Source organism: Aphelocoma coerulescens, chromosome 4A (assembly GCF_041296385.1).
Source record: "Aphelocoma coerulescens isolate FSJ_1873_10779 chromosome 4A, UR_Acoe_1.0, whole genome shotgun sequence".
Lineage (NCBI taxonomy): Eukaryota > Metazoa > Chordata > Aves > Passeriformes > Corvidae > Aphelocoma > Aphelocoma coerulescens.
Window position 1 is genome coordinate 14,977,165 of NC_091018.1, and position 18,246 is coordinate 14,995,410.

Sequence of the window (18,246 nt, forward strand, 5' to 3'; positions counted from 1 at the left end):
GTTCATAGGTGTGACTAAGACAAATACCCCCACAGAAAAACAGCAGCTAGAATTGCCCTGCTGGGTCATTGAGCCAAATTCTGAAATTCCAGCTACGAAGTTTTAGACTGGTAAAAGGCCAGGCTTCAGCTCAGCTTGTATTCAGTGTACAGCCAGTGTGACACCAATACGTGCCTATGCTAAAGTATGTACCCTAAACATGGGCACTAAGTCAAGCATTTAAATAACTTCACTGGCAGTTTTAGGGTAACATTTTCAACAGATGCAGAGAGGTAGAAAATATCTAGCATTTCTCTTTCCCCTCTAGCCTTTTCTTCCTTGTAGTGGTTGAAATTTTACCACTTTGTTGCTAACAGGATTTGCACAGCCACTGTTGCACCTAAGGTCTAAGGCAAAAAAACTCCCAGCCATGAGAACTGTGGGCTTTGGCAGACTATTGTCGATGGTTTAAATTTTCTGTTGAGGATTAAACTCAAGTCTTCCTCTTATTAAAAATAATACTGCAGAATTATTTCCTATTTTCAGCAGTATAAATGCAGAATTATTTTGTATCATCAGCTACTACTGATCTGTCTTGCTAAATGCACTCCTTTCTGCACCTTACCTTTCCTAGTGCTGGAAAAACCACACCACAACTGTGGAGCACCTTGAGTTGTAAAGAACCTTTGGAGGTCATTAAGTCAGAACACTCTGCTCCAAACAGGGCTAGGCTGGGTTGATCAGGGCCTGTCCAGGTGAGCTCTGAGTAACTCAAAGAGCAGAGAATCCACGACCTCTCCAGACAACCTGTGCTGCAGTTCCCTGTTGTGAATTTTGGGGGTTTTTCCACCAAGTTTAATAAGAACCTTCCTTGATGCTAATTGTCACAAATTATTATCAAAATAAGGAATCTGAAAAGCTTGTTTTGATCAGACATAGCAAAAACTTCTGAATTATTTTGCTCAGTTGGGAGAAAAATGCTTAAAACAATTTAAGTCCCTTAAAAAGTATTAATAAAACCCATTCTTACCACTTTGGAGAGAAACTGGAGAGAAGGGGATGCAGCATCAGCAAATTATCCACCGAGTCTAGGCTGCTTTATTCACTGTGGAAGTACTGATTTCACTGCCATATTTGAAGAAGAGTTCTTTACTATATGTGCTTTTACAAATATGGAGCCTAAGTAGCATCAGTGCCTTGCATAGATTCCCACCAAAATAGAAGCCCTGTTGATGCTCTGCAGGTTGTGCAAGGTAACATCACATCCATTCATCTCGCCTCAGACAACCTGCTGGTCACTTTCCAACATTCCAAATTTCCTTTGAGCCATTTACAGAGGTCAAAGGTGGCTGTATTATGCCAAAAGCACTGTATGTTCACATTAAGAAAAGTCTCTCTCCAGACACTGTGACTGGTACATAAGTGATGTACTAAAAGTGCCTTACTAGTCTGTTACAAGCACTTGTGTACTTGCAATCCAGTAGCTACTTCAGATAATTTATTAAGACAATACCAAACAGATTCTGTCTCTCTTTCCACAGAAACATCTAAACTTCTAATTTTGAATTTAAATGCTAAGACTTACCAGCTCATGATCTGCAAATCACAATGACAGAGATGCTTTAAAATGATTTTATTAAAGTACATTTTACAAGATAGCCCACTTTGATTTGTGAGACAGGTAACCTAAAAAGTGCTTTCTGTGTTTCCAATGGATGTAAAACAAGATGATTTTCATTCTTTGAAGCTGTCACAAAGAACATAAAGAAAATGCCAGCAATATACTATAATTAAACAAATATGAGCAAGTAAATCTCAATAGTGAGTTGTATAAGACCAATAGTATTTCCTTGTTGCTGCAGTTATAACTTCTAGCAAGGTCACCATTCATCACCTGAAGGTCTCTCCAATAAGAATCTCAGCCACCAAATTATTAAAACACTGTACCTCCTTTTCATACAGTATGAGGGTAATGACAGCAGTATCAGTCACTGTTTCCTTTTTACCATTACAGACACAAACAGCACTGGAAGCTCCAGTCAGATTTAGACCACATCTTGATTCCACAACTGCCACCAACAAATACTTCCTTATAAAACCCCTAACATTAACTTGCTGCTATGAGCAGCTCCAGATCTTCGACTGTGGGCCATATGTGCAGGATGTGCTAATACTAAAAAACCCCTCAAATTAGTCTGTTGAACCAGCAAGTTTTGATCACTATTACAGCTGGAGACTTATGTGCTTAATTAGCTTCACAGATTCAACATTTGCACATTACAGAAGATTCCTTCATAGAGAAAACAACAAAAAAAAAGGTCACAGAACAATTATGTTTGTTTGTTGGGGCTTTTAACTGCTGGACTCATCAGAATTTCTTTTTCTTGTTTTCAGGTAAGTCTACTGTGTTTGTGCAGATTATTTTTAATAACTGGGTAAGCAATCACAAGAATTTGTTAAACTTTAATAACGTGACACACCATCTCATGTTACAAATGCTACACACAATGATACTGGTGGATGGCAACACACATCACTGCTTAATGAGTTATTTACAACAGGCCAGACAGTGTCTCAAGGGTGCATCACTTGAGGAGCCAGATCAGACAGACTCACTGAGTCTGATCAGGAGCCCTCATGCAGGTGTACCACTCTCACATTTCAGTTCCAAAGATGGGACAAGAAAAATGCAGAAGCACAGACCACAAAAGCACAGCTTTGCTTCCTTGGAAATGCACATAACAAGCAAATCCTCCTTAAAACCCCCACAACCTTATGTGACTGAGGTACTGCATCTGGAAGATGCACCCTAAGACCTTCTTTCCCTGCATTAGCACCTCCCTCAGGATAAAAGGCTCATCATTTCTGGAACAAAGCCACTTGTCTTCCAATTTCTATCTGTATATTAGGATAGATCATCTCAGACCTACTAGGAGTGTTGAAAATACGTTCGTTAATGCTTATATGACAGTTTCATAATTAGGTTTTGAAGGATATCTAAGGACTGTGAAAGATAACATCATTTTTTAGTTAGACCTAATTTCTGTTATCTCCTTTCTTGTGATTAGTCACCAGGTTCTAGCTCCAGAACTGTTCTGCAGAGCCCTGCTGTCTACTGTTTTGCTCTGTGTTTCAAAATAATCCACTTCAGCTCAGGTCTAGACTGCCACCATCAGCATTGCTACATACCCCATGAGGCAGCTACAGCAATGATTTATTAATCAATGACAACAATGTAGCAGAAGTGCTGGCATTATGTTTCTTCATATATATTAAGAGTTCAATAAAACAATCTGCTGAAGATATTTTTGTTTCTCTGATGTACAATGACATTCTCTACAGATAATACAGCAGATCACACAGTAGTAAGTATGAATCTCAGGAGGAAACTAGTATGCTTTATTTCAAACCTGTCAACGTTTTTCATGTATCTTCAAAGAAATTATTCATTGCACTTTCCTCCCACATATTCTCCAAATTAAATATGCTTAATATAGGAAATACATTCTAAAGGCTTTGAAAACAAAAAAATGCAAGTATTAATAAAGTCAGAAAAGCATGTTTAAGTTTTCTCACATCTCAGTACTTCTTCTTTCACTTTGCACAACACAGTGTGCTAAGCTAAGGACATCATTCCAATGGAGATACATAAACATTTGCATACAGTGACATAAAAACAGTTTCCCAGTGATTCTGAAAAAAATAAATGCAAACTCAGGGCACATTAATAACAATCTGAAGATTACTAATTAATGATTATACTTGCAAAGAGTGATGTTTTAAAACAAACAGCTACAGTCATAATTAATATGAATAGAAAGTATACTGATGAATTGATCATTTGTTGCTCTTATATATTGGCTAAAAATTGATGTGTTGCAGAATTACAGTTTGGAGTGGGGAAGCGTCCACTCTGTCAAAACACATCAGTACTCAGCAGCTATTTGTTTATTCTCTTGTTTCTGAAGCTGCAGAGAAAATTACCACCTGTATGTGGTAACTGGCAATTAAAAACAAACAAGGAAACAAATTAGCTAAAGTAACTGCTACCTTACTAAAATGGAAGCAGGCATTTAACAAAACATACAGAATAGAACTACAGCAACAAGTTCCTTCAGCTATCCTGTTTCTTTGTGCAGAACATACAGTATGGATGATGATGTTTCTGGTAGCTTGTGATGCATTGTACAACCATTATAAACAGTGACACAATAGGTCACAGACAATAAATAAGTAAATACTGTAGTGGCTTCAGAGTCCTGCTCTCTCTCATCAACATGATTCCATAGTTCCTGAGGTTAGAAACTGTTATGGCTTTAGATTTTAAGCACTCAAAATAGAAATAATTTATATGTGGGAATCTAAAGTTGCAAAACTTTATTACACTGCACTTGCCCGGTGCCATTTTCACGGGCAGTAACAACACTGGAGGCTCTACTGTTTCCAACACTGCCAAAACTGATACATCAGACTTCAAGAAGGTTTAAATATTTATGTCCAGAACTGTTATTTTCAGGCTTTGCATAGATTTAACTGCATTTAGTTTTAACTCTGGTAATTTCTGTGCACACTTTAAATTCAAGTATGCCAGATGTTTAAATGCCACAGAGGATTATTATTACTTATGTACTTATATAGATCCATTCCTTATGTATGCAGATGTTACCAAGAAAGTAGAGAAAAGACACTTCCAGAGGAGGTAACACCTCCTTCTGATGAGACTCATAGCAGGAGACTTGTTGATTCTGAGTTCTGTATACGACCAACTCACTAATTTCACAAACTTATATCTGCATTCTTATCAATGAACATATAAATTAAAAATGTTCAATTTTTGTAGGCTAAACTTATGTAATCATGTTTTTAAATGTCAGCTTTTTTTTTGAATGTTTGCAAGTCAAAATAATTTAGGACACTATACTATAAAAATTGTTAGTTGTTACATAGAAGCAAAAACACAGAACTGTTAGCAAAACCCCCCAAAGTGATAAAATAAACAAAACAAAACAAAAATCACAGTCACAGATTGGTTGGGGTTGGAAGGTGGTTCAACCCCCCTGCTAAAGCACAGTCACCCAGAGCAGGTTGCACAGGGTCACATCCAGACAGGTTTTGAATATCTCCAGAGAAAGAGACTCCACAACCCCTCTGGGCAGTCTGTTCCAGTGCTTGGTCACCCTCACAGTAAAGCATGATAGCAAAGAACACAATTCACACAGAATGTAAAAGGGAACGTGAGCAAATTAATCACAAAGTTTAAACCTGAGTATAAATATGAACTTAGTCCTACAAAATACCAAACCTAATAAACTTAGCTTTAAAAAAAACCCTCCCATTCGTAAAAAACATGAACTTTAAGAAATTACTGAATAATGTAACAAGGTGAAAAAAGAAAAGTGACAAAATAAAGGAAGCAGAGATACTGAACTTATTACCACTGCAGCATTTGAGCTTACATTTTATAGAAGCGTTACAAACTAACTTCACTGGGCACTACCAGCACTACACTTCTGGACATGCTCAAGTTAGCACCAAACCTTGAATTCTCTATTAGAAAAGAACACTTTGATCATCCCATTCCAGATTTATCATTTCGGCCACACTGTCCAGACTCCCTCTTTCTTTAAAATAACCTGTAGGACTGGACAGTGGATATTATGTTGCCTTTCAACTAAACTTCTACTCTCAATAAAACACTGAAGATTCACAACAGCTCTTTATCCAGAAAATTCTGCTACTGTTTTGCTGTCATATATGTCAGAGATGCAAGGTTTCTTCTAACAAAACTAGCTTTTCTCTTTTTTCCTCGTGATTAAATCACTATCGCCCTCTACTCAGAAGAACTGGCATCCTTTCTTCACTCTGAGTATGAAGAAAATACATTTATTGAATGATCACACAGTGTAGTCGTCCCATAACATTATGTGGCTTTTCAGACCATTAGAATAAATTCTTTTTACTTAATCTTAGCATGTTTGAGGAGCAGGACTTACAGCTACCCCACAGGTGTTTGAACTTACAGGGTAACGAAACAATGCAGGAGCTGCAGAAGAGTTGTGGTGCTGGGAGTAAAGAAGGACTAGGATTGGAGCTGGGAGTAGGAAACCAAATTAGATCTAAGTGAAGCACATAGTAATATGAAGTTCTATACAGACAGTTCTTGGTTACCGAAATACACAGCTGTGCCCCAGCCTATTGCACTGCACAAGGTGTCAGCGTCCTCCCTCCCTTTAATGCAAAGAAATTCAATTGCCCACATGAGATACTTTCAAGTTGATTTTTCAAGTAAATTATAGTGCAGGCTACGAAAACAATTTGTTGTCCCTGTTCTAACCATCGCTGCTTCTACCCTAGAACGGAACCAGCGCTGTCTGCGAGGAGCGGCACAAGGAAGGAGGCGAGCGGCGCTCGCCCTGGCACAGCCACCTCCGGGATGAGCCCCTGGCACAGCCACCTCCGGGATCAGCCCCTGCTGGCACAGCCACCTGCGGGATCAGCCCCTGGCACAGCCACCTCCGGGATGAGCCCCTACTAGCACAGCCACCTCCGGGATCAGCCCCTGCTGGCACAGCCACCTGCGGGATCAGCCCCTGCTGGCACAGCCACCTCCGGGATCAGCCCCTGCTGGCACAGCCACCTCCGGGATGAGCCCCTACTAGCACAGCCACCTCCGGGATGAGCCCCTACTAGCACAGCCACCTCCGGGATCAGCCCCTGCTGGCACAGCCACCTCCGGGATCAGCCCTGGCACAGCCACCTGCGGGATCAGCCCCTGGGCACAGCCACCTCCAGGATCAGCCCCTGGCACAGCCACCTCCAGGATCAGCCCCTGGCACAGCCACCTGCGGGATCAGCCCCTGCTGGCACAGCCACCTCCGGATGAGCCCCTGGCACAGCCACCTCCGGGATGAGCCCCTGGCACAGCCACCTCCGGGATCAGCCCCTGCTGGCACTGCCACCTCCGGGATGAGCCCCTGGCACAGCCACCTCCGGGATCAGCCCCTGCTGGCACAGCCACCTCCGGGATGAGCCCCTGACACAGCCACCTCCGGGATCAGCCCCTGGCACAGCCACCTCCGGGATCAGCCCCTGGGCACAGCCACCTCCAGGATCAGCCCCTGGCACAGCCACCTCCAGGATCAGCCCCTGCTGGCACAGCCACCTCCGGGATCAGCCCCTGCTGGCACAGCCACCTCCGGGATGAGCCCCTGGCACAGCCACCTCCAGGATCAGCCCCTGCTGGCACAGCCACCTCCAGGATCAGCCCCTGCTGGCACAGCCACCTCCGGGATGAGCCCCTGGCACAGCCACCTCCGGGATCAGCCCCTGCTGGCACAGCCACCTCCGGGATCAGCCCCTGGCACAGCTCGGGAATGTTCCCGGGGTCCTGGCGCCACCCAGGGACAGCGGGGACAGCTTGGGCAACCGCGACAGCGGCCACAGCGAGCCAGCAAAAACCCTTCTGGAACAGCTCACCCAGCCATAACAAAGGAAGAAAGCATATTAAACTTCGAAGAGAAAAAAACTCATCTAAGAGCTGTATGTTAAACTCTCATTTTGTGAGAGGATACAATGTATTTTACACAGTTTATCCACAATGAAGGGGATATAAGCTCTCAATTCAAAACTATGTTCTGATTTTGGGCAAAATAGACCTATATTCTATTTTTATTTCTGCTTGCTGATGTATTAGAAATGAGGTTCGTTTGACATGTTTATTAATGATTAAAACACAATGCGGAGTACTCCAGTGTACAGTTAGATTAACACGGTAGGAATAACTGAGAGCAGACTGCTTTCTCTTTGCAAGTACACCTAAAGAAAGGTAACCCTTCATCTAAGTAGTAATGTGATTAAAATATTCTGTATTTGCTAATGGGGACAATAAGGAAGTGGAAATCAAGACAGACAATTAAGAAAGCAACTAAATCCAATATACGAAAAAAAAAATCCTTAAAACAAAGAAATAAAAAATACAGAGAAAATATGAGATGGTGTACATGACCTAAAATTCAACATACATAAAACCAATAATCACAAACAGATAGAATGGTTATTACTGCAGTGAAACTCACAAAACTCATTCTGTAATATACACATGAGCTTATTGGGAAGAGCAAGTCAGAAGCTAACTATTTTTAAATCTGACATAGAATGCTAAAACCAGTTTTAATCATCACACATCAAACCAATCAGTTCTAGATTTGACTTTTATACATTTCTCTAATCATCACAATCATAAACATGCACAGCAATTCTATACAGACATCTATATGCATATCTGTTCTGTAAGTTTCCCCTTTATTGCAAATATTTTTAGACAGCAAGAACAGAAAAACAACCTGTATCAGCTAGAACCAACATCTTTCCTTAATTTTTCATTAATTTTCTTCACAGTAATATAACAAATCATTATTGGTACCTGCTCTGAAACAGACTATACACTAATATTCCAAATCAACCAAACAAAATGACTTCAAAACCCCCTAAAACACAAGTAAAAAAACCTTCCCACCAAAAAGCCAAGAAGAAACAGAACTAAACTGACCCCTGATGTGGAAGTACTTCTCTCAGGGAAAATAGCTCAGAGAGGAAGATAATTCAGAGGAAAACTGCATTTTCCATTTCTATTAGTATTTTTTCAATAGTCAAAAAGTAATGTTTTAGTCATAAAAGAACATACAGGACCAGTTAGAAAATGCAATTTCTTCTGAACATGAATTCTTTTTCTTACAGTTCTTGTCAGGAATATCTTTTGTGGTTAATTCAAAATGGTGAGGGCAGTTCATTTTCTCTTCTTTAAGTGTCTCCTGATTAGATGGAATGAAAAGGTACTTAGCCAAACATAGTAGAATTTGTTGAAGAATTCCCAAGCATTTTAACTGTCATATAAAGTAGATTTTATTAAGGAACAAAGGAAGTCATTAATATTTTAGTTTAGTAGTGCAAACTTTCTATTACTTATCTATTAGAAATAGCTCCACACGATTTTTTTAAAACTTGCAGTAACACCTTGCATCTGAAAACAGATTAAACCCCAAAATAATTATAAACTTAGACAGCATCAATTAGATAAAGTAAAGATATCTACTCCCTTTATAGCAGGAGTGCAGATTAATTTTAAAAAAGTTTTCAGAATTTCTGAGGGCATGAACCCTGGTTGTGGACTCATGGCCATAAAAAGGTGTTGATCAGTCTTATCCTTAAAAGTGTTTTATGCAGCCACATACTGCAGAGTTGCCTGTGGATTGGACATAATAATCAGCAGGGGAAGGAGAGCTCATTACTACAAGCTCTCCTTCCCCTGCAGATTACCTCAGCATGAAGCCATGTATCTCAATCAAAAAAGATTGCTACGGAGAGCTACACAAGATGTTTCCAAATCAGCTAGCTTGGGGCTCAGCCTGTAGCTGCAACCTTCTTTTAACCTTCAGAAAAGCAGAAGGACCAGGATGGTCTCTGAATATTAGCCATCTATAAGTTTAGAAATAAATCTCTTAGCAGATAAAAGTCAGCAGCAGACCTGGCCTGTCTCATGCTCACACAACTGATGCCCTGTGCAAATACATGGAAAATTCAGCACAAGATCTAATGTAAGAAGGACAAGGCAGGACAGTGCATGTGTTGGGGGCAGTGAGGGTCTAGGGGTGTCTAGCACATTGCAGAGTACTGAGAAGAATACTTAACATTTTGGCCTGTTGTATATACCTCTTTAAAATACTTCTCAGACACAAAAAAACTTTGCTGTAAGTCACCAACAATCTATGACTATTCATAATACCCAAATTTTTGACAAGGCTAGTGATGTCAGTGATGTCTTACAAACCAGAAATATGCTCTACTTGCAGGGTGTGGGGGGCAAGGTGTGTGTAAAAAAAAAAGAGCCAAAGATTCACATTTTCTGAGACTTGTTCAGAAAACAGTGTTGCAAAAAATCTGAAAATGAGAGAATCATCTAAAGAAACTGGAGATATGTTTACTGAACCAAACGTAAGACAGTCATAATTTCTTACGATATGTACAGAGAAAAATGGAACAGCATGGCAAAATGTAAGTATTATGCATTATTTCAACTATAATATTAGAATTAGAGACAGAATAAAATTAAGGCAAAGGGGGCAAAATGTAGAAGGCTGGTAGAAGTCCTTATGATGGAATTACTGACAAAAGAATACAGTTGCAGCATCACATTTCACATTGTTTGATGTTCTAAAATGCAGTAAAAGGCAATGTCTGCTCAAATGCCAACGCAGTACAGATTGTCATGTATTTCAACTATTAGTGACCATTCGATACAAATAATTGTACTGAATTGTATTTCATGGGTTATTAACAGCTGAAATTTCAGTTTGACCCCCAGTTTCCTGGAACATACTGCACCACATCTGTCCCCACTTTGGAAAGGAACTGCAGCTGATCAAGTCCCTTGACCTGATTTTGACACAAGATATCCCAGCCCCTATTGCTGTGTACTGACCCCTGTAAAATCAGCTACTGAGTGAATGTGACAAGGAACACAGCAATGCTTGCCTATCTAGATGAGATCAGACCTGAGTCCTTATAAATGATGTACCAGGCATTGTTTTAGCTCCACAGAAAGCAGTAACGCTTTCTGTAATGGGAATTATGTAGTCTTTGTTCTATCAAAATTAAATTTAGGGAGACCCTAAGAAAAGCTAAGATAGAGGCACTGAAATGAAGTAGATGTTACAGAAGTACAGACACAGGTTGCAGAACTTCCTGTTGCTGAGATGTGAGGTACTGCACCAAGAGGAGATAATTTGGGATTGGTGTTAGCATGTGAAAGCCACAGTGACCAGAAAACAGTAAAGTGCATCTAAGATGCCAAACATAAACTGATCATCTGCTAAGATCAGAATGAATTTTCTTTTTCATATTCACTGCTGCACACTTTGAATAATTATCTTCAATCGTGAGAAAACCTGCTAAAGTCCCTTTACCACTCATCACACAAAAGGCTGAACACTACACAAGGATTGCTAATTGCAGGGCCTTATTTACATGCTGCTAGAAATTGTTAAATCTTCTGGTGAGTGTTCCAATATATAGTACAAGGTTTCTACAAACCAAGTAAGACAGTTTTGTGACGGGGATTCTCAACATAATATTTATTCACCTTTGGTAGTAGCACACATTTTCTGATATTTATATTTTATTTAGAATTGTTAGACTTGAGGTTTTAAGTACCCTGGAGATTTTTCCTTAGATCAAGAAAGAAAACCCCTATTTTATTTATGTGATGAAACACAAGATATAAAATCACGCTATAAGGTACCTGAACGTAAAACAAAGCTGCTTCCACAACATGAAAACATTCTGGCCTATATTTTCCCCAAAATAAATAATCCCCACATAAAATAAAATTATACAGTGGAAAAATACCAAAAGCAAATCCCAAAACCCCCATGAAAGCTCATTACTCACTTGCAACTCTAAACAGATTCAACAGGTTCTTGTACTAACCTTGCACATCTAGTAAGACCAAAACAGCTTAAAATAAAAAAGCATTTAAAGTAATAACCCTGTAAAAACTACAATGAATTTAAATTCACATCATCTATTAATTTCTCTTCCTAATATGATGTTATATGAAGGACTGGAATGACTCCATCTGGAACATTTTGAACAAGATATTGGAAGTACCCAAGGGAAAAGAGGGATAATGAACCAGAAATTTCAGAAAATGGTAGTAAGTAAAACTAGGCAACAGTTAAATTCTATCAGCCATAAAATACTTCAGAATACACAACATTCACTGAAGGTATATTTAAAGCATATGCCAGAACTGTCTCTCATAAAAGCTATGTGAAGGGCTTATCATGAGAAAAGGATCACTTAACCCTGCAGTTACAGAACACTAAGATTACTTGTAAGGTTTTACCAATAAATACCCATTATTCACAAAGTCAGAGACCTGGACAAAAAAAGCGCCATAATTAATCTTACCTTTCGCTATAGGAAGTTCCTCTGCCTTTCTTAAGTATGGGATCCGCCCATCTCTTTCTCAGTGTAATTCCAGCAGATCACTCTTTCCACCTGAGAGTTCCTGGAATTGTTAAAGTAACTTTGAGATTTCTCATGGTTAAGAAATGTGGTTCAACAGAGCAAAAGACAAAACAAATGTCATCATTACTTTTCCCCTTTGTAAATACTACCATTTTTTTTCTTTTCCTTCTCTACCGCTTTTCTTTTGTTCTCTTGTGTGTCTCTCTTAACTAATTCCTTTTGGACTCCCTTTCTTTCTCTTAAATGCTGTGTGCATGGCAAAGCTCCCCAAATACTTGTTGTACTTACAGCCTTCGTCTAAAAGATATGGGTCTACAGGAGAGATGACTCTCCTGTGATTTTTATTTGGACACACTTTTTAAAATCTTCTATACCTGCAGAAATTCAGGCAGGACTCAACTCTTCAGCTTGCTGTGTCAGTAGCCATTTTTAGTATCACTGTCTGCCTTAATGAGGTCACTTTCATTTGTATACGATGGAAAATACCTTGTACGAACACGTTTTCACTGACATAAAATATATATAGGTTGCACATTAAAACTGAACACATACAGTGGGACTATACATCTATTCTAACCCTCTCCCTTTCCAAATTATCCTTTCCTGAAAGGTCTCTGAATTTTACTGTGTTCACTAGGCCCTCACACGTTGCTCCCTGTTGCCAGGGGTCACAAAACCTGCTGTCAGGCAGTAACTGCGCCCTTTAAAACGTTTGTATTAGAAAGATAAACCCTTGATGCAAAACACGCAATTGAACGGCAACAGGATACAGGTGAGACTGTCCTCAGAGAGTAGGGCTGGATGGGAGCATTTTGGGAAATTCTGTCCCAAACAACCTAGTGGCCAAAGAAAGCAGGGAGGTGAGAGACACTGAATGTTCACGTGCTAAATGACTTTTAGCTATGACCAGAGGCGCGACAGCCCTGCACCGCCCGGCCGCAGAGCCGGACAGGTACCCCGAGGTGCTGCGAACACGGTGCTCCCGGAGCAGGATGGCACCAAACCCTTCGCCCAAGCCTGGCAGCACCGCACCAGACACTCCCGGGCAGGGCACAAGCAGCTCGCCGCTACCCTCAGCGCCCACCGCCGGGTACCCGCCCCTCCGGATCGCCGAGGCCAGGCCATAACCCCACCCCTCCTCCAGGGACGGCCAAGACCCCGCAGGAGCGGCGCGGCCGCGCTCCTTTCGGCGCAGCCGGGCTCGGCCCCGGCCCCCGCCCCGCGCCCCCGCCGGCGGGGCCACCGCCTCCGGCCCGCCCCGCCCCGCTCCCGGCACCCACCGTCCCGGCGGGCCAGCGGAGCGGAGGGCGCGGAGCGGAGGGCGCGGAGCCGGCGGCGCAGGTAGGCGGCGGCCCTGGGGCCTCCATGGCCGCGCGGCGGCGGAGCGCTCCCCGCGGGAGGCAGCGCAGTGGGGCCGGGCCGCGCCGGGCCGCGCCGCGGGGCTCCAGCAGCTCCGGCCGCGGGGACAGCGCCTGCGGGAGGCAGCGCCTGCGGGGACAGCCCCGGCCGCGGGGGCGGCGGTTCGGGCGGCGCGGCCCGGCCCGGCCCGAGCCCGGAGCGCGGCGCGGGCAGAGCGGGGCCCGCGGGGGCGGACCCGCCCCCGGGGAGGCCGCGCAGCTCCCTCCGCGCAGCTCCGCGGCTCCAGAGCCGGGAGCTTGTCACGGGCATCGGCCGCTTCTGGAGGCTCATCCCCGGGCGTCTGTGTGTTTACAGGAAATACACGGCTTCTGATACGAGGAGCGCGATGAAATTCGGATGCCTTTCCTTCCGACAGCCCTACGCAGGGTTGCTTCTAAACCAAGTCAAAACAGTAGAGACTCGCTGGCGTCCTTTGCTAGCAGTCTACAAGAACCGCACCATTGCTATTCATATAGCTGTTAAGGACTGGGAAGATGATACGTGGAGAGAAATTATTCTGAATAGGTTGGGCATGACACCGAAACAACTCCAAGCTTTGTTGGATGAAGGGGAAAAATTTGGCAGAGGAGTTATTGCAGGTAAGCATTCTTTGGTTATATTTTCTGAGCAAACTTTCAGTCCCTTAACAGACACTCAAATACGTATATGCTTTATGTGTTTGCAGTCATTATGACATTTCTTTAACACGTTGAAGGAGTGGAGCGTGAGTTGTGGTGGGGGATGTATTTCAATTTGAATCAGGGGGATGGGAAGCAGAAGAATTAGTTTGTTAGGAACAATGCATCTAGCATACCAAGGCAGAAAGAAAAGGGACCACTGATAAGGGCAGGGGGAGTCTCGGACAGACATCCTGCGCTCAACCCAAAACTAGCTTAAACCAATCTCGAAGCTTGAACTCAGGGCAAGGGTACAAAGAGCATGCGCAGGGAGGAAAGGTGAAAGGTTCAGGATGAGGAAGATTCCTGACTCCATCGGAGGAAGACCCTCGGAGACCCCTACCAAAGCCACCAGACAACACTGCGCACGCGCAACGCGGATGTAAATGACTTTTGGGTTCATTATAATACGAAGCGAGGCTGGGCGGGGCTAGGTGATGAATATGTATAGGCGTATTGAGAAACTTAATGAATATGGAACTTGTAACCCGATAAATACTAAGCTAAAAGCAGCTGTCGGCACGCATGGTTTTGGAGGAGCTACCCCCATGCGTCCCAGCGCTGGAATAAACATACCTACTTTACTACTTATTCTAGTAGTGGAGTTCTTTTCCGCTCATCAAATTCCTGTATGTTTCAGCATAATACATGTCAATTCCACACTACTTGCATTTTGAGCTTAGGAACTCCTGCTGAAACCATTTTGCAATACTCATGGTCAAACGAATTCATGATGCTGCAGCGCTTTGCATGTCATTTTAGAGTATACATAAATAATTGCATAAATAAATGCTATTTCAGTTTTACAAACCTGCTCTGTTGCTTTTGGTTTCTGAGCAGTGAAGAAGTATCTGTAAGACACAGTGCAGAGGCAGTGATGTTTCACTGCATAACTTGTGCTGACATACAGCGGATGTTGTGCACTGTACACTTACGAAGTTTTTATCCAGCACTCATTTTGCACTATTTCCTTGTAGGTATCCTTCATTGTCATTTGAATACTTTCAGCTATTCTTCCACAACAAATTAATTCTATCACATACACTGAATGTTGTTGTGGTTCTACAGTGCTGAAAACTGTAGGTCCTACATAAAACGTAGATTTGCAGCCTTGACATAAATTGCATGCTTAATTGTGGAGTAGGTATTCTTTGATATTTAACATTTTTGATGATTAAGCAATACAGAATTGTATTGCTTAATTTATATTTGTGACATTAAGAGGCTTCTGGAGAGCAAGAATTTCCAAATAGTTTAATTATTTAAAAATATTAATAAAATAGTGGCTTCAGAGGAGCAGGGAGAGTTTTATGCTTTAATGAAGCTGTTCCAAGGCCAGATGTAGCCCAGGAATTTTGGTAGCAGCTGTGTCTCCTTAGATGCAGGCTGCTTTTCAAGGAATTCTGCACTGCTGGGTGGTGGTGATTTTAACTGTGCCCTTCCTCCTTTTCTTCACCCGCCTGAGTTGAGTCACATGGAATTCTGCAGGAAACAGCACAGGTGGGAGCTGTGCCTCCCTCTGACTGTGCTCTTCTGGTAACAAACTGGCTGTTCTCTGTGTCCTCAGGGAGGGTTACTTCTTGAAAACTTCTGTCTAGCAGATCAAACTGGCAACTAATTTTGTATTTTAATTTTAAAATACAGGATTAATTGACGTTGGAGAGACGTCACTATACCCAGAAAACCTGCCTCCTGAAGAGATTCTGGAGCTGGAAAACAAAGCTGTCCTCAGTAATCTAGAACAGAAATACTTGACTGTTGTTTCAAATCCCAGATGGCTCCTGGAACCAATTCCTGCCAGAGGGAGAAAAGGGGTGTGGCAGGTGGACATCCCTGAAGAACTGATCCCTTCAGAATTGTAGGTGTTGCCCCTTACTATTATTTTTCCTGCCTAAATTGTATTCAAGATGCTGACTTGTGAATTACATCAGCATCTTGTTTAGGATTCCCTTCCAAAACTGTTTGAAATGACAGATACTTTTGAAGAACTGCTTTTTTGAGGCAAAACAAACGAGATGTGTTTTTTATGACTATTAAAGGAAATTATTAATGTTTTTCTAGATTTTTCCTGTATAAACAACTAAGTAAATGCCGTTTTTTTAAATGCATGGTTATGGATTGTGTGCCAATTTAAATGTAAATTAAACTGATTTTTTGATACCGGCATCTCTGATTATAGGAAAACAGTGCTTAAAAGCAGGCTCCCACAATTAATTGGACATCTTTCCCAGACCACTCCTACTCCTGCCTTAAGATAGATTCTTTTCATTCACACTTCAGGTACACAAGATGTGCATATGAAGGATATAGCTCTGTGACCTGACAGACATTGTAGAAAGCCATTATGAAAAGGTGCTTGTACAAAATGAAATCGAACAAGTTATTCCATTTTTTTTCCTCTTGAGATGAAAAATACCAGTTATCTTAAAAAAAAATCTATTACTGAACTCAAGACAAGTCTGAAGAATTACAAATAATAGTCACTAAGTTTTGGCACTCTTAAGAGTATTTCAAAATTCACACCCTACATTACAGTGAAAATCCTTTTGAGTTTCTGGAGCAAGGCCACGCCTAGGCCTGGCTCTAAAAACAGGACAGGACAACTGGCAGATCATTTGTATTCAGACACTTTAATGGAGCACTTAGGAAACTATTCCTTTGGACTACCCCACCTCTGCCAGAGCTGTGGAAGGTACCTCGCACCCCCAGTGCTGGGGCCCAGTGCCTGTGGATCCACTGTCTGAACCACACGTGGAGCTGGGCCCTGACCTCCGCACAGGCCGAGGAGCAGCTGCTGCCAGCACAGCTGGAGGGGGGGGTGTCCTGGGTTGAGGTGTATTCTATTACCATCCTCATGAGCTGTTGAAATCAGGTGGGGCAGTGTTTCCTTGCCTCCTCCCCCCAGACTATCTTGCTGTTCATGGCCCATCATTGTCCTGCCCATGACTCAGAGATAACTCCCTCCGGACTATCTTCTGTTAACGAGCCTAATCAACACTTGGCCTCATGACTCATTACCCCATTGTGAGATGCTCCACCCAGAGGGAGGAACCAAGCATCCCATCCTGGATATAATCTGGGACTCTGAACACCAGAGACACTCTTTCCACTGGATTTCCAGAGGACAGGAGCTACACAGCCACCACTGGACCTTCTGAGGAAGAGCAGACCCCTTCTACTACAGGATCACCACTTCAGAGGACTGCAGCCACCATTCTACCAGACTGCTACCACCACCCTGCCTAACAGGGACTCAGGTTGTATCTTGACTCTGTCAGTATTTTCTTTTACTTTCTTTTCCTTTTCTCTAATTTCCATTAAATTGTTATTCTGACTTGGTGCCTCCCACTGGTTTGTTTTCAAACCAGCACAGGGGGAAGTGTCTGCAGGGCGGTGCTGGGTGAAGCAGCAGCAGCACCCTGGGCCCTGCCGTGCCTTGGCTGAAGGGCAGGCGCAGAGGTTGGAGCTTCTCCGCGTTTGTCTGAGCAGCAGCACATGGAGCTGTGTGGGCACCAGTGCCTCGGGGACCTGCCCTGGCATCGTGCTTGGCAGGTGAGGCCTTCCCCAGTGCAGAGCTCTGCCTGTTCTCCCTCAGACCTGCTGTGCACGGACTGCTTTCCTCCTGGGAACTGGTTTCTCACACAAGCTCAGCATCTGGTTTTCTTTTCGATGGTGGTGTGCAGGCAAATTGATGTCTGGTAACAATCCTGCTGATGTTTGATTTTTTGCACCAGAATACAATAAAATATATGTAAACAAAAAAAATATATAAGATACATAAAATAAAACTGCAACAAGATTTAAAGTGTGGGATGGGATAGTGCTAGGTTGTGTTTCAGCAGTAGCTGGTCCACAGGCAAGAAAAGGGAGCTCTGGAGTATCAGAAATGGAAGTGCTGCATCCAAGTTTTCCAGGCATACACCTTGAACACATGCAGAAATGTCCACACACTCCTTGCTCTTACTGCCCTGCTAACACTAAAGAAACGAGATCCATGGTATTTAAGCTACCTAAAATGTAGGTTACCTAAACATGGAGAGCAGCTGCAAGGGTTTGGGAATATGAGACAGCTGTTTTTATAAACTACAGGACTACACATTTCATAGACTCCATTTCTCTAGAGCACCTGTAAGTGCAAGGCACACTCTCAAAGCAGGTCTTCCTT

General features: G+C 42.6%; 2 protein-coding genes across 4 annotated transcripts in view; one reads left to right on the plus strand and one right to left on the minus strand.

The window, feature by feature from the left end:
* MAMLD1 (mastermind like domain containing 1) overlaps positions 1-13,153 on the minus strand; it is a 253,349-nt gene extending 240,196 nt beyond the window's left edge. The window contains exons 1-2 of the mRNA XM_069015444.1: positions 12,381-13,153; positions 11,947-12,046 (exon numbers count right to left, since the gene is read on the minus strand). The gene's annotated coding sequence lies outside the window, so the exon portion shown is untranslated. The remainder of the gene's footprint in view (positions 1-11,946; positions 12,047-12,380) is intronic.
* Positions 13,154-13,272: 119 nt separating this feature from the next.
* Positions 13,273-18,183, plus strand: LOC138110491 (protein EOLA1-like). Of its 3 annotated transcripts, XM_069015455.1 has the most exons (4): positions 13,273-13,347; positions 13,720-14,003; positions 15,726-15,939; positions 16,261-16,980. In XM_069015455.1, exons 2-4 carry the CDS (start codon positions 13,751-13,753, stop codon positions 16,337-16,339), a joined length of 546 nt encoding a protein of 181 aa, XP_068871556.1. In that variant the 5' UTR covers positions 13,273-13,347; positions 13,720-13,750; the 3' UTR covers positions 16,340-16,980. The 3 variants fall into 3 exon arrangements, with proteins under 3 accessions (XP_068871556.1, XP_068871555.1, XP_068871554.1); XM_069015454.1 differs by lacking the exons at positions 13,273-13,347; positions 16,261-16,980 and adding an exon at positions 17,203-18,183 and having other exon boundaries at positions 13,659-14,003; XM_069015453.1 differs by lacking the exons at positions 13,273-13,347; positions 16,261-16,980 and adding an exon at positions 16,987-17,155 and having other exon boundaries at positions 13,659-14,003.
* The last annotated feature ends 63 nt before the right edge of the window (positions 18,184-18,246 follow it).

Excerpts from the sequence above, each read along its gene's own strand:
- LOC138110491 (XM_069015455.1), top strand. The coding sequence starts at position 13,751 with ATGAAATTCGGATGCCTTTCCTTCCGACAGCCCTACGCAGGGTTGCTT. Across the intron at positions 14,004-15,725 it reads TGGCAGAGGAGTTATTGCAG|GATTAATTGACGTTGGAGAG; the intron begins GTAAGCATTCTT and ends TTTAAAATACAG. Across the intron at positions 15,940-16,260 it reads GAACTGATCCCTTCAGAATT|GAAAACAGTGCTTAAAAGCA; the intron begins GTAGGTGTTGCC and ends CTCTGATTATAG.